Raw genomic sequence first — 16,194 nt, 5'->3', positions numbered from 1 at the left:
TGGTGACTAGTGATGAGCGAGCATGCTTGTAACTACTCGGTACTCGCACGAGTATCGCTGTACTCGGGCTGCTCGGCGGGGACCGAGTAATCTCACGATACTCGTGCTGTACTCGTGGTCTTCATTTCTGCATGTTGGCGCTCTTTTGAGAGCCAGCCCTCATGCAGGGATTGGCTGGCAGACCACTGCAATGCCACAGCCCTGTTAGTTGTGGAATTGCAGTGATTGGCCGGCCTGCACAGCGTGACCGAGCCTTTATACCGGCCGGCGCGCTGTGCTCTGCTCACAGCTATCCAGACAGTCAGTGCAGGGAGAGTGTCGCTGATTCAGGGAAAGCTTTGCGGCCCTTTATAGCTTTTTCAGTTGCAGGGCTGCAAACAGTGTGACCAAAAGTCCTTCTCAGGACTATTCTAGTTGTATACAGGCAGGCAGGGTATAGCCAGGTCGGAGTACAGTAGCAGAGTCCTTCTCAGGACTATTGTTGCTATATACAGGCAGGGTATAGCCAGGTCTGAATACAGGCTAGTGACCAGAAGAGTCCTTGTCAGGACTATTGTAGCAGTATGCAGGCAGGCAGGCAGGGTAGTGGTAACCGTATACCAGCCTTCATCATATCTGGGGCTGGTGTACACAGTGTAAAACAGTCCAGATAGTGTCTGACTTGTCTGTAATTGTCGCTCCCCAAAAAAACCTGTTAGGTTCTTATTGCGTCCGTGCTTGGTTTTTAAAACCGCACGTGTGTGCCTGTTGGTGGCAGCGTACAGGTGCACTTGTGTGCAATTTCCACAAACTTTGATATAACGCACAAGTAGTGAATATACACGTCAGCAGTGCACAGCATTGCAAAATGCGCAAGGGCATTGGCAAGGAACAAGGAAGTGGACGTGATGGTGGTGCAGGCAGAGGCCGAGGTCGTGGGCAAGCTCTAATTTCGCCACAACAAAGGGCCACATCTAGTCGCTCGCACGTCCTGTCCCAAATTCTTGGGGACCGCAGCAGTACACCGCTCTTGAACCAAGACCAGTGTCAACAGGTTGTTAGTTGGATAGCAGATAATGCTTCCAGTCAGATTGGCACCACCACAAACACTCTGTCTTCCACACGGTCAAGTGTCAGTAGCCGTGATACTGCACCGCACATTTCTGAACCTGATCCTCCTTCCTACCACCAGGCTGAGTACACGTCCTCCTCGGACATTAATGATCCCACACTTGGACACTCGGAAGAGCTGTTCACGTTTCCATTCACACATTCTGGCCTCTCGCCAGCTCATATTGAAGTGGGTCATGAGGAGATCGTCTGTACAGATGGCCAAATATTTGAGCAGCCACGTTCTCACGAAGTTGGCAACGTGTCTCAACAAGTGGTGGACGATGATGAGACACAATTGTCAGCAAGTCAGGAGGAGGAGCAGGGTGCGGAAGAGGAAGACGACGTGGTGGATGATCCAGTAACTGACCCAACCTGGCAGGAGGATATGCAGAGCGAGGACAGCAGTGCACAGGGGGAGGGAGGCGTAGCATCACAACAGGCAGTAAGAAGCAGGGTGGTGGCCCCAGGCAGAAGTTAGGCAACCGTTCCCCGGAACAACACGACGACACAAGGTGCCTGTACAAATGTTAGGTCTTCCCGAGTCTGGCAGTTTTTTAAGTTGGATCCAGATGATTCAAAAAAGGCCATTTGCAACACCTGCCGTGCCAGCATCAGCAGGGGTACCAAAACTAGCAGCCTGACCACCACCAGCATGATCAGGCACATGTCAGCCAAGCACCCGACTTTGTGGGAAGTACAACAGAGTCGAGGAGCAGTGCTTGCTGATGTCACTGCTACGTCTTCGCTGGTTGTGCATGCGAGCCAATCCCCTGTCCATGCTGCCTGCGAACAAGCCTCCTCCACTCCTGCACCTGCAGTTGCCTACGCAGAAAGAACACCATCATCAAGCACGTCCTTGTCCCAGCGCAGCGTTCAGTTATCCATTCAGCAAACCTTTGAACGCAGGCGCAAATACACTGCCAACACCCCACATGCCACAGTTCTAAATGCTAACATTTCGCGACTGCTTGCGCTTAAATGTTGCCTTTTAGGCTGGTGGAGACAGAAGCATTCCGTGACCTGATGGCGGCAGCTGTCCCACGTTACTCGGTCCCCAGCCGCCACTATTTCTCCCGGTGTGCCGTCCCCGCGTTGCATAACCACGTGTCACAAAACATCACACGTGCCCTGAACAACGCTGTTTCACCCAAGGTCCACCTAACCACAGACACGTGGACAAGTGCTTGTGGGCAAGGCCGCTACATCTCGTTGACGGCACACTGGGTTAATATTGTGGAAGCTGGGACCCAGTCTGAGCGAGGGACGGAACACGTCCTTCCCACACCAAGGTTTGCAGGCCCTACCTCAGTCAGTGTTTCACCCACACTCTACAGCTCCGGAATGTCATGCTCTTCAGCCTCCTCCTCCTCCTGCGCATCCTCATCCACTGTACCCTCCACACCAGTCACAAGCTGGAAGCACTGCAGCACTGCCTCGGCGAAGCGGCAACAGGCTGTGCTGAAGCTAATCTGCATAGGTGACAAACCCCACAATGCAGAAGAGCTGTGGACAGCTCTGAAACAGCAGGCAGATCACTGGCTCACACCTCTGAACCTAAAGCCAGGAAAGGTCGTGTGTGACAATGGCCGGAACTTGGTGGCGGCTTTGAGGCGAGGCCAGCTGACACATGTTCCATGCGTGGCCCATGTGCTCAACCTCGTGGTTCAGCGGTTTCTAAAGTCATACCCAGAGCTGTCTGATCTGCTGGTAAAAGTTCGCCGCCTGTCTGCACATTTTCGAAAGTCACCTACTGCTTCAGCCGGCCTTGCCGGCTTTCAGCGCAGTTTGCATCTTCCGGCTCACAGACTGGTGTGTGATGTCCCCACGCGTTGGAATTCAACTCTGCACATGTTGGTCAGGATATGTGAGCAGAAGAGGGCAGTTGTTGAGTACCTGCATCACCTAAGCCGTCGGGAAATGGGTCAAACTCCACACATAACACCTGAGGAGTGGAGATGGATGTCAGACCTATGTACCATCCTCCAAAACTTTGAGGACTCCACCAAGATGGTGAGTGTTGATGACGCCATTATTAGCGTCACCATACCGCTACTCTGCCTTCTAAAACTGTCTCTGCTGAAAAACAAACATGATGCATTGCAGGCGGAGCGCGATGAGTTGCAGCAAGAAACAGTAGTGGGTGTGGGTGGTAACACACAGCCCAGCCTCGTCTCATCACAACGTGCAGTGGAGGACTATGACGAGGAGGAGGATGAAGACATGGAGCAACTCTCCGGCCAAATTGAGGATATGACATGCACACCAGTCATATCCTCGGTTCAGCGTGGCTGGCCAGAGGACAGGGTAGATGAGGAGGAGGAGGAGGACAGCATGTTCAGTCATCTTGTTGGTCAGGCTACTGAAGTCCTGGCTGTTAAGAGTCTGGCGCACATGGCTGACTTTATGGTAAGCTGCCTGTCTCGTGACCCTCGCGTTAAGAACATCTTGGCCGACAATCATTACTGGTTGGTAACACTGTTAGGGTATGTGCGCACGTTGCTTTTTACCTGCTTTTTAGCTGCTTTTTCTTCTGTGCTGTTTAATGCCAAAATGGATGTGTTCTTCTATTCAAGCAAAGTCTATGGGAATTTGGGTTTCTTGTTCACACTATGTTGTTCAAAATGCTGCCTTTTTGTGGCAGAACTTTGGTCAAAAACTCAGCTTTTCAAAGAAGCAACATGTCAATTGTTTTTGCCATTTGGGTTTTGCACTGCAAAGCTGAGTTTTTGACCAAAGTTCTGCCTCAAAAAGGCAGCATTTTGAACAACATAGTGTGAACAAGAAACCCAAATTCCCATAGACTTTGCTTGAATAGAAGAACACATCCATTTTGGCATTAAACAGCGCAGAAGAAAAAGCAGCAAAAAAGCAGGTAAAAAGCAGGTAAAAAGCAACGTGCGCACATACCCTTAGACCCACGCTACAAGGAGAACTTTTTGTCTCTTATTCCCGTGGAGGAGAGGTCAACCAAAATGCAGCAGTTCCGGAAGGCCATAGTCACGGAAGTAGGCAAAGCATTCCCCTCACAAAACGCTAGCGGCATAGGTCATGAATCAGTGGACAACCGAGGCGTACAGCCGAGAGAGGCACAAGTCCAATCCGCCAGAGGTAGGGGAACAGTCTTTAAGATGTGGGACAGTTTTCTCAGCCCCTCACGTACCACAGCCCCTGAGGTGCGGGGTAGTGCCACAAAAAATCCTAAGTTTGCCCAGATGCTGAAGGAGTACCTTGCAGATCGAACAACTGTACTCCGACATTCCTCTGTGCCTTACAATTATTGGGTATCCAAGCTGGACACGTGGCATGAATTGGCTCTCTACGCCTTGGAAGTCCTGGCCTGCCCTGCTGCTAGCGTTTTGTCAGAGCGTGTTTTTAGTGCCGCAGGTGGAATCATTACAGATAAACGCACCCGCCTGTCAACTGAAAATGCTGACAGGCTGACTCTGATCAAGATGAACAAGGGTTGGATTGGGCCAGACTTCACCACACCACCAGCAAATGAGAGCGGAATTTAAAGTTTGCCATGTACCTCCACTCACCCATGGGTACACACTTCTGGACTTTGGATAATCGCTGGACTGCTCCTCCTTCTCCTCATGCGCCACCATGATGATGACCGTTACAAATTGCAATACTTAGGCCTTTGTTTCAGGTATACCCCCAGTGGTAAATTTTTTCGCCCATTCTTTGCAGAATGGACATTACAACGACAGGAGACCCGCTCCTTTGCAATGGGAACAATGTTTTGAGGCCCTCATGCACGTCTCTACCCAGGGACAACGTGGAGCCTCCCAATTTTTGGCTGCCCTGCCTAAGGGCTATACTACAATAGACCCACTTCCTTCCAATGGGCACTTCAGGTTTACAGGCCATCATGCACGTCTCTATCCAGGGACAATGTGGAGCCTCCCAATTTTTGGCTGCCCTGCCTAAGGGCTATACTATAATACACCCACTTCCTGACAATGGACACTTCAGGTTTACAGGCCCTCATGCACGTCTCTATCCAGGGACAACGTGGAGCCTCCCAATTTTTGGCTGCCCTGCCTAAGGGCTATACTACAATAGACCCACTTCCTTCCAATGGGCACTTCAGGTTTACAGGCCATCATGCACGTCTCTATCCAGGGACAATGTGGAGCCTCCCAATTTTTGGCTGCCCTGCCTAAGGGCTATACTATAATACACCCACTTCCTGACAATGGACACTTAATGTTTTGAGGCCCTCATGCACGTCTCTACCCAGGGACAACGTGGAGCCTCCCAATTTTTGGCTGCCCTGCCTAAGGGCTATACTACAATAGACCCACTTCCTTACAATGGGCACTTCAGGTTTACAGGCCCTCATGCACGTCTGTATGCAGGGGCATTGGTGAACCTCACAATTTTGGACTGCCCTGGCAAAGGAAAATACTACAAAGACTCACTTCCTCAAAATGGGCACATTAGACTCAAGAGGCCTTCATGTACGTCTCTTCTCAGGGACATCGGAGTGCCACACAATGTTTTCACGTAAAATCTTTCATGTATTAATCTCAAAAAGTAACATACACCAGCTCTATCTCACTATTGGGTATGTGCCCTTAACATTTCCGCCATGAAAAATCATTTTGGGGTCATTTTGGAAGGTTTTCTGGTGAGTCCATAAAAATGGCGTAAAACGCGGACAAAATTGTTCACAGCTGTGACTTTTCAGTGATAAATGCTTCAAGGGGTCTTACCCATGCTGTTGCCATGTCATTTGAGCACTCTTCTGAGACTTTTGTGACATTTTTAGGGTTTCTCCATGCTGCCGGGCGGTCATTTCACAAAAATACTCGGGTCTCCCATAGGATAACATTGGGCTCGTTGCTCGGGACGAGTACACGAGTATCTTGGGAGGCTCGGCCCGAGCTTCGAGCACCCGAGCTTTTTAGTACTCGCTCATCACTACTGGTGACGTGTGCAGGGAGCCAGAGAGCATGCGCAGCGAAATCCGACGGATTGCACTGCTCAAAAAACGTTACAGGCTGCGTTCCGCCCGGCGGTCAGTCGTTCCACGACTGATCAGTCGGGCGGAGGGTGCAACGCAGCATCATCAGTCACAATCCGCCGCTCATAAAAGTCTATGGGAACAACTGAATCTGCTAAACGGATTCCGTTGTTTATCAGAGCAGCGGATTGTGACTGATACAATTTAACGGAAGTGTGAACCTAGCCTTACATCTACAGGTCTCCTGTCCTGTCCTAGGATTTGGACCTTCTCTCACGGTGCGGTTATGGGTGAAGGAAAAAATGAATTTCAGCATTGCTCAGAATAACCGGTATTTTCACACTTATTTTTTTTTTTAATACAGTTATCTCCATGGATCGTTTTAATGTGATTGCTTTTGAGAACTAGAACTGTTTGGATTCTGCAATTTTTATAACTAAAGGTCACTGTAGTAATGCAATAAGTTTTTTATTTAACGGAATATTTGATGCAGTTATCTATTCTTGCCATTAATTGATACATTTCTGACAGATATGGGCTGCAGGTGCTGGAGCTGTTCATAACCCTCCCTCAGATTTTGTGTGGAAAACCCAAAAGTCCTGGGGAAGTGGAGATAATGTGAAAGTGACACTGTTGGATTCCACTGGTGAGGTGAGTTTCCTGACTAAAGTTTCTCCTAATTGCTTGCCTCTTTTCTGCTGTAAAGTTAAATTCTTTTCCAGCCATCTCCTGAGTGGAAGGTGCTGAATGTCTTTATACAGATCTAGCTCAGCTGAGCGCTCTCGCATGCCGGCGGCCGGGCCCTCAGCTGAGCGCTCTCGCATGCCGGCGGCCGGGCCCTCAGCTGAGCGCTCTCGCATGCCGGCGGCCGGGCCCTCAGCTGAGCGCTCTCACATGCCGGCGGCCGGGCGTTCGGCCACCAAGAAACAAAATAAAGTTTCTGTGATTTATAAAAAAAAAAAAAAGAGCATGCGCAGTGAGAAATAAAGGTTTCCGGCGCTCAAAAAAAAGTTACAGGCTGCGTTCCCTCCGCCCGATGGTGGATGCAACGCTGACACTTGCGTTACAGTGCGTCGTTCATACAAGTCTATGGAGAATAGCGCAGTGCGTTAACAGACTGTGCTAGTCTCCCATAGTATATAAAAGACACTGCACTCTCAGAGATGGGAAAGGAAGAAATATCAACAGATTCGTGTTTTTGCCAAAAAAAAAAAAAATTATATTTTATTAGTAGACAGACTGAGTGAAGGGGGACGTTTCGGCCCAAATGTAGGCCTTCTTCACGCCAATTTACACTCAGTTGGTGAAAGGTGATTTCTCAGGTTCTGTGCGTGCAGAGAAAGAGAGGGGGGGGTTTGTTCTAGAGGAACACCACTTAAATTATTTTCTCTTTTATTGATAATCACGGTGGACAAAACCTTGTTAGTGTTTATGTGAAATTTCTCAAAGCCAGTAATTTGGGGCTTTTTTGTACAGGTTACCATGCATTTTTTTACTTGTAGTCCCTTGAATGTTAGTATGGTCAATTCTGCAGGTGCCGGCGTAGTATAGAAGTCCATGCAGGTTGTATCATCAAGGATAATCATAAAATATGAGTTCTTGTTAGTGTTATCATGGACTCCTACTGTGTCCTCGCTTGTGAACACCCAAAGTAGTTTTATGGCTTGCAGACCCTTGGGACTGTGGTGTACACCTAGAGTCACGTGTTGTAAAAGGTTAAAAACACCACTGTGGAACTTGCTATCTTCTGTACATTCTTTGTTCAGTATAAGTACATAGCAGTGGATGGTGAATTCCTCTGATCGGCCGTCTTCCCAGACTGTGGCATTTTTTATTTTTTTTTTGCAAAAAAACGAATCTGTTGATATTTGTTCCTTTCCTATCTCTGAGAGTGCAGTGTCTTATATGCTATAGTCTGGACCTCGGTCCCCTCACTAGCACCTCATTTCCCCCCCTACTCTGGCAGAGTGCACACCATATACTCTAAACCAGTCTCCCATAGTGACGGACTGCGCTGCACACTTACATATACGGAATATATACACACACACACACACACACACACACACACACACACACACACACACACACACACACACACACACACACACACACACACACACACACACACGGAACACCCACATACATACCTTCACCATGGGCTGTGCAAAACTGTCATATTTTGCATGGATGTGTGAAGGACGCCTAAGAGAAAGTAATGGACCCCTTTTTAAGACTTTTTACTGGTCTTGTAACATACTAACTTGACATTTAACACATTATATCCACTCACCCTTTTTCACCATTTAAAAAAAAAAAAAAAATTAATATAGTTTCAGCTGTAAGTCTGATCTATCAAAATATAAAATTAATTTACCTAATCAGTGGTCGCAGTGAAAACAAAATACATTGAAATACTAGAATTCCATTTTTTTAGTCACCACAAAAAAAAACCACAAAGTTTGGATCACTCCTTATTGTATCTGCCCCAAAAGGGTCTTGAGATCTTGTGATCTGAGTGCTTGTTTTTTGCAGTCGCAGAGCTTTATTGACCAATTTCTTTCCTTGGCTTCATGGTGTTCATTTTCTATTATGAACTTGTTTTATTTATTTATTTACTAATTATATTCTGCTCCTTGTAATTTTTAAATGCCAGAGCTGATAACTAGCTTTATTCTAGATGCCCTTTTATTGTCATTTAATGGCCTTTCTGCCCATAGGTGTTAATAATGATGGATCTGCTTTTTGTTGTATATACTTGTTACCTATAGGAATATGCAATAATTACTATAAAAAGAAGAAAACCCCTGCACATTGTATAGGATCAAATCTAAGCCTTTGATCTGTTGCGAGAATGTTCTGGAACATTATTTGGGCATAAGTCTCGAGTGTATAGCATTGGAGATGCGATATGCTAATGACACTCGGCTCAGGGTCTGTCAGTCCCGGTGATCTGATTCCCATGCAGGCGAGACTCAGAGGACAGGTGAGGCAAAGAGATTGATCCCTCAATCTTCTCCATTGTCTGTCTCTGCTTATACTGCACTGCACTTGGAAGACATCAGTGCAGTCCGATGTTTCAGACGTGCCCATAGACTTGTATGGGAGCAAGCGATCTGAGACACGTGCCAATTGCAGCATGCTGTGAGGTTTTTCCTTAATCCGTTCAGAGCTGAGGAGAAACTCTCAGATCTGAGCTGCAACAGATCATTTTTTTCTTTGCACACATCCGATTTATACGCTTGTGTGAGTGAGGCCTTATTTGTGTTGGATGTAATGTACTAAATTTGCTCTCTGCATTATCCCACATAATGATCAAGCGATTAATATCTCTTGAAAATATTGCTTATCTGGGAGATCTGGATGTGATGTACAAACTCGACTGTTTATCCCCACATACATTAAATGTGGGGTGAGAAAATTGAGGGCACGTACTAATATGTTGGTGCAGTTTTTACAATACTGTTTTGATATAACAATTTATCACATCTCCAAATCATCTGGATAATCTGCAATGTCAATTTTTTTTTTTAAGCTTTTTTTTATATTTTTTAATTTCTTTTTAAATCGTAGAAAAGCATTCATTGATAAAATACATTTGTCTCGACTATTCTGTGAATCCCCCACATTGCCTCTTCTCATTCTCTGTTGGTGAGGGTTACACACTCCAGCATATACACTCAGCCCAGTGTGTGGCCGCCAAGCTATTTTTGATCTATACTGTTCTTCCCAGTCCCGGCACAAGTGAATGCCATGCAGACTCCTCTTTCTACCATTGGCATCAGTGGCCCTTTATGAATCATTGCTTGCCCTGCTCCCTGGCAACTGATTCTCTAGCCAGGTGCAATTTCCAAAATGTGGATGTGCCGATCCTTGTAACGTGTTCAGGCCATGCAAAAGGACCCCGGAGCCCAGCACATAATGCTCTTATGCATGAATTACTTCAATTAATATGTTTTCACAAGGTGCTTCTAGAATATTTATTAGATGAGCATTATTTTATGACACCATTGTATGTACCAATCGTTGCATCACCCAGTGGGTGGCAACAAGCGTTGCACTTGGACCAATGTTAATCAATGATGCAGGTAAGTGATCTGTGATTTTATTTATTTTTTTTATTTTTTCTTCCAATTTAGCATAATTTATGTAAAGGCATGATCGTGAGATATCTGTAGTACAGAGGAGTCTCCTTTGGTGACATCTGCAGTGGGTCCTCTGTCACCAGTAGGAGCCACCTTTTGTCATTTTTGCCTACTTTCATGGAGCCACTATGTTTCTTGCATAACCTAGAGTCCGTTCTTCAGTAGGACTGTGACAGGCATATACATAGGGTTTGTGAATGTTGGTGTAATCCAGATCATGTTAGGTGGGCACGCTGGCTGGTACTCACTGCTGTCAAAAGACACAAGTCTGCAATGCAGTGTTGAATTGACAATTGCTGTTAGATTTGAGCATTGGTTAGCATTTTCTCTGCTAGAACCTTGTTTTTGTAAGGTACTGTAGACCATTCTATGAAGTGATGTTTTATAATCCTGCCCTGGCCCTACAACAGTAAGGCTGGACAGAAAAGATCAGAATGTTAGTGGCTTTTCTCACATATGTCCATTATGTGACACTTGTTCTTAGGAATGTGCTGAACGCACTCTCATCAGAGTAAGGAGAGACGAAGGCGAAACAGACGAGGAGTTTCTTGATGAGGAATTGGCTGAATTTCACTCCAAGGTAATTTAAAAACATTGGTGGGGAAAATCCATGAGCTTGATCAGAATTAAAATAAGACTTGACCGTGTTTTTGGTTTATTTCTGTGTTTTGCACATCTTTAACTGATCTAGCCCAAAAGAAAGAAAAAGAAATGCTGCTTAGTGTCATGATGCAGCAGGTCTGCAGGTGAGGCCACTGGTGTGGATCATCATGTGCATGCTGCCCCCTAGTGTGTGGATCGTCATGTGCATGCTGCCCCCTAGTGTGTGGATCGTCATGTGCATGCTGCCCCCTAGTGTGTGGATCGTCATGTGCATGCTGCCCCCTAGTGTGTGGATCGTCATGTGCATGCTGCCCCCTAGTGTGTGGATCGTCATGTGCATGCTGCCCCCTAGTGTGTGGATCGTCATGTGCATGCTGCCCCCTAGTGTGTGGATCGTCATGTGCATGCTGCCCCCTAGTGTGTGGATCGTCATGTGCATGCTGCCCCCTAGTGTGTGGATCGTCATGTGCATGCTGCCCCCTAGTGTGTGGATAATCATGTGCATGCTGCCCCCTAGTGTGTGGATCGTCATGTGCATGCTGCCCCCTAGTGTGTGGATCGTCATGTGCATGCTGCCCCCTAGTGTGTGGATCGTCATGTGCATGCTGCCCCCTAGTGTGTGGATAATCATGTGCATGCTGCCCCCTAGTGCGTGTAGCATCATGTGCATGCTGCCCCCTAGTGCGTGTAGCAATCATGCCTTTAACGTGCAATTTATTGCCTAGTGTAAACCTACTATTCATGTACAAGAGACTTATTAAAGAGAACATTTAACCAAATTTTTCACATTAAACATTATTTAAAGCAACAGGAGAGTGGCATAAAATGTTCTTTTGTGCCTCTATGGAGGTATTACATTAATCCAAGTATTTGGCACCTAATGAGTTAACACCCATTTGGACTTAACAGAATTTATCAGATTGTTTTCAATGGGGGCGTTTAGTTCTTCTGACCAATCATAAGCAGGCAGAAACACGCTGGAGAAAGAAACCTGCTCTATCGGGAGCATGTTCTCAGTGAGAGATGTAATCACGCTCTGTCTGCTGTTCTCAGGAAACTGTCAATATGTCTTACACAGGAGTAACCTGCCTCAACTGGATTACATTGTGAGATATGACCATGCCCTGCTGTAATCTCACTGCAAATACAACACAACAGACATAACTGAATACTGACACAGGTTGGGGGAAGGGTAGTATAGCAGACAGTGCTAGGACAGGAGGAGAGCTGATAAAGGTTCCTAATGACAGAGCTAAACTCAGCTGTGCTGCCCCTCCCCCTATACTGACTTATACAGGAGGTTAGACCAGGAGATCTGAGCTGTATCATGAGATCTCGCACACAGAATCCTGCTGTAATCTACTGTGGGGGCGTGTTCTTTCTGCCCTGTTGCTGCCTGTCTGATTGGTCAGCACCATACAGGGGGAAGAAGTACAGGCTCCCAGTGAGAGGCAAAATATAAAAACAAGTTTATTCAGCTCTGCAGTTGCTCTTTAAACATTGTATGGCAATATATGTTAATGTTTTAGGCACTACTAATATTTTTTTTTTTTTGTATTTCCCATTAAATAAAAATACCGAATTATCTTTTCATGTAATTGTGTTTTTGTGCAGTTCGTGTGTTATTCCTACTAGAAATATACAAATATATTTGAGTATGGGATGTCTCTATACAGTCTCACAATGAGGACTGTTGGGTACACCGCCCATTTGGTAAAATTGCACCAGGAAATGTATCACTAAATTGACAACTGAATAACTGAAGCGTTCTAAGAAACTATGTACTAAAACTTGCTGTAAGGGTAAAAGTTATTTACTTAAATGTCGAAGTGGTGGTGGATCCTCTTAAGCCTGTTGGCAAGTGTCTACATGTGGAAGTACTATAGTGGTATGGCTGTGTAGGCACTTGTTCCCCAATATAAATGATACCTTTTTCATCCTTTTAGATGTCCGATCTGCTAGTCATGAGAAATCTAGTGAGAAGCTGTATGCAGATCAGGCTGGGAGTGTTCTGGGAGCATGTCCATGCACTTTGCTTTTCTTTGTCGCTCCATTGGGAGACCCAGACAATTGGGTGTATAGCTTCTGCCTCCGGAGGCCACACAAAGTATTACACTTTAAAAAGTGTAACCCCTCCCCTCTGCCTATACACCCTCCCGTGGATCACGGGCTCCTCAGTTTTATGCTTTGTGTGGAAAGAGGCACACATCCACTCATGCATTCTCATATTAGTACAAAGGCCGGAGCCTCATGCCGTCTCCTTCACCATCCCTTAGCGGCTCTGGGAGAAGTGGGATCCTGAACGGTCATCCAGTTGCTGGGACCGTGCTCCCTCCGCAGCCCCTGTGGGAATCTGCCGGACCGGAGTCTATTCAACCTCAGGGACCGGGCCCTGCAACTATAAGGTACTCTGTGTCCCCATTGGGGAATGTGCAGGAGTGCACCTTTTACCCGGACGCTGCGGCGGCCGCTGAATTGAGAAGACCGGCGGACTTCCGCGCCGACCGTGCCTGCTTGTCGGGCGCGGTCTCAAATTTAGTCCCCGGCTTCATCGCGGCCTAGTCGCAAAAATCCCGGGCCTGCCTGTCAGGGGTAAGGGCGGGACTGCCGACCTGACGTCTGATGTGAGGGCTGGAGCATCCTGCATGTTTCCTCCCCCCTCCCTGATCACTGTGGGGACCCCAGATTCCCGCACTTTCCTGGCGCCGCCCACGGCTCCACTCCTCCCCTAAGATCTCCGGCAGCCATTTTTTGAGCATTCTGCCGGTGGAGGATTCCAGGAACAGCTCTGCAGCTCCAAGGGGACCTAAAGCTGGGAATCTGGAGGCACACACTCCGCTTGTTAGCGGTCGGTAAGCCACACCGGTCACCCGGTGCTGATCCCCCCCCCCCCCCCTAGGGTGCCGGAATAGATACGTATTTATATATATATTTCTGTTCGGTCGGGCTGTATACCCTGTTTTTGCCCCTATACCCTCAGTGATCATTCTCCTAGGAGACAACAGCATGTCGTCCACAAGGAGCAAAGCTGTTAAGGCACAGGGGTTTTTTGCGGCCTGTACCTCTTGTGGTGCTAGGTTACCTGCGGGTTCCACCTACCCTCACTGTGAGCAATGCTCGACCCCTGTTTCACTTGCTCAGCCGGAGCCTCGGTCACTAGTGGACCCCTCGGCTCATGTAGACCCCCCCTGTTCCCCCTGTCCAGGTGCCAGGGACAGAGTTCTCCTCTTTTGCTGAGAAACTCTGAGTCACTTTCACAATCCATGGCTCAGTCTATGGACAAATGATCTGCCAAGCTACTAGAAGCTTTGCAGTCCAGACTGGTCCTTACACAGGCCCCGGCCCCTGTTGGATCGTCACCTCCAGGCCCCTCTCGGTCCTAGCCGCAGCGCCCTCCCAGGTTGGGCCCTGGGTCCCACGCGGAGGACTCCTGCCAGGACCACAGTCCTAGACAGGCTAAGCGGGCTCGCTGGGAATCTTCCCCGACTTCTTCACGCTGCTCGGGTTCCCAGCTTGAGGACTCTCTGGAGGACGAGGCGGACGTCGCAGCTCAGGGTTCTGACCCTGACGTCGCCCTTAACCTTGATACACCTGAGGGGGACGCATTAGTGAATGATCTTATCTCGTCCATCAACCAGGTGTTGGATCTCTCTCACCCGCCTCCTACTGTGGAGGAGTCGGCGTCTCAGCAGGAGAAACACCAGTTTCGGTTCCCCAAACGTACACTTAGTGCGTTCTTCGATCACTCTAACTTCAGAGACGCTGTCCAGAAGCCCAGAGCGGTTCCGGACAAGCGCTTTACTAAGCGCCTCACTGACACGCGTTACCCCTTCCCCGCTGAAGTCGTTAAGGGGTGGGCTCAATGTCCCAAGGTGGATCCTCCAGTCTCTAGAATGGCGAACGATTGGATGAGATTATTAAGGAATCCAAGGGAAAGGACTCATCCTTACCGCAGTCCAGACCTAAGAGACCCCAACAACGGAAAATACAATCGAGGTTTCAGTCCTTTCGTCCCTCCGCCAAGCCCCAATCCTCTTCGTCCAGCAGGCAGGAGAAAGGCCAGAGGAACTCCTATGCGTGGCGGTCCAAGTCACGCCCCCAAAAGGCCGCGGGAGGCACTGCCTCCAAGGCGGCCTCATGACTCTCAGCATCCCCTAACCGCATCCTCGATCGGTGGCAGGCTCTCCCGCTTTGGCGACGCCTGGTGGCCACATGTTCAAGACCGATGGGTGAGAGACATTCTGTCTCACGGTTACAGGATAGAGTTCAGCTCCCGTCCTGCGGCTCGTTTCTTCAGAACCTCTCCGCCCCCCGCTCAGGCCGACGCACTTTTTCAGGCGGTGGACGCTCTGAAGACAGAAGGAGTTGTGACCCCCGTTCCCCTTCAGGAACGTGGTCGCGGTTTTTACTCCAACTTGTTCGTGGTGCCAAAAAAGGACGGATCATTCCGTCCCGTTCTGGACCTCAAACTGCTTAACAGACACGTGAGAACCAGACCATATTTCGGATGGAATCTCTCCGCTCGGTCATCGCCTCGATGTCACAAGGAGACTTCCTAGCATCGATCGACATCAAAGATGCTTATCTCCACGTGCCGATCGCACCCGAACAATGCCACTGCCGTCGCATACATCAACCACCAAGGCGGCACTCGCAGTGGTCAAGCCTTCCAGGAAGTCCGGCGGATTCTGCAGTGGGTGGAAGCCACAGCCTCCACCATCTCCGCAGTTCACATCCCGGGCGTAGAAAACTGGGAAGCAGATTTTCTCAGTCATCAGGGCATGGATGCGGGGGAATGGTCTCTGCACCCAGAAGTGTTTCGAGAGATCTGTCGCCGCTGGGGAACGCCGGACGTCGATCTCATGGCGTCACGGCACAACAACAAAGTCCCGGCATTCATGGCACGGTCTCAGGATCACAGAGCTCTGGCGGCGGACGCGTTAGTTCAGGACTGGTCGCAGTTCTGACTGCCTTATGTGTTTCCTCCTCTGGCGATGCTGCCCAGAGTGTTACGCAAGATCAGATCCGACTGCCGTCGCGCCATTCTCGTCGCTCCAGACTGGCCGAGGCGGTCGTGGTACCCGGATCTGTGGCATCTCACGGTGGGTCAGCCGTGGGCGCTTCCAGACCGCCCAGACTTGCTGTCACAAGGGCCATTTTTCCATCTCAATTCTGTGGCCCTCAACCTGACTGTGTGGCCATTGAGTCCTGGCTCCTAGCGTCTTCAGGGTTATCTCAGGATGTCATTGCCACCATGAGACAGGCCAGGAAGCCAAGATCTATTACAGGTCTTGGCAAATCTTCTTATCCTGGTGCTCTGATAACGGTTTTTCTCCTTGGCCGTTTGCCTTACCCACTTTTCTTTCATTCCTCCAATCCGGA

General features: G+C 48.5%; 1 protein-coding gene across 5 annotated transcripts in view; it reads left to right on the top strand.

Annotated features, from left to right (window-relative positions):
- LOC142303949 (lamin-B3-like) overlaps window positions 1–16,194 on the top strand; it is a 114,272-nt gene that overhangs the window by 93,589 nt on the left and 4,489 nt on the right. For 3 of the 5 annotated variants that reach the window (XM_075345853.1, XM_075345851.1, XM_075345854.1), the window contains 3 exons: window positions 6,596–6,715; window positions 10,694–10,789; window positions 10,901–10,955. In XM_075345853.1, coding sequence (XP_075201968.1) covers window positions 6,596–6,715; window positions 10,694–10,789; window positions 10,901–10,939 — 255 coding nt within the window. In that variant the 3' untranslated portion in view covers window positions 10,940–10,955. The remainder of the gene's footprint in view (window positions 1–6,595; window positions 6,716–10,693; window positions 10,790–10,900; window positions 10,956–16,194) is intronic. The other 2 variants (XM_075345852.1, XM_075345855.1) reach the window with 1 other exon arrangement.

The sequence above is a fragment of the Anomaloglossus baeobatrachus genome, chromosome 4, assembly GCF_048569485.1.
Source record: "Anomaloglossus baeobatrachus isolate aAnoBae1 chromosome 4, aAnoBae1.hap1, whole genome shotgun sequence".
Classification (NCBI taxonomy): domain Eukaryota; kingdom Metazoa; phylum Chordata; class Amphibia; order Anura; family Aromobatidae; genus Anomaloglossus; species Anomaloglossus baeobatrachus.
Note: the sequence above shows the minus strand (reverse complement) of the source record. Positions and strands in the feature narration are given on the sequence as shown.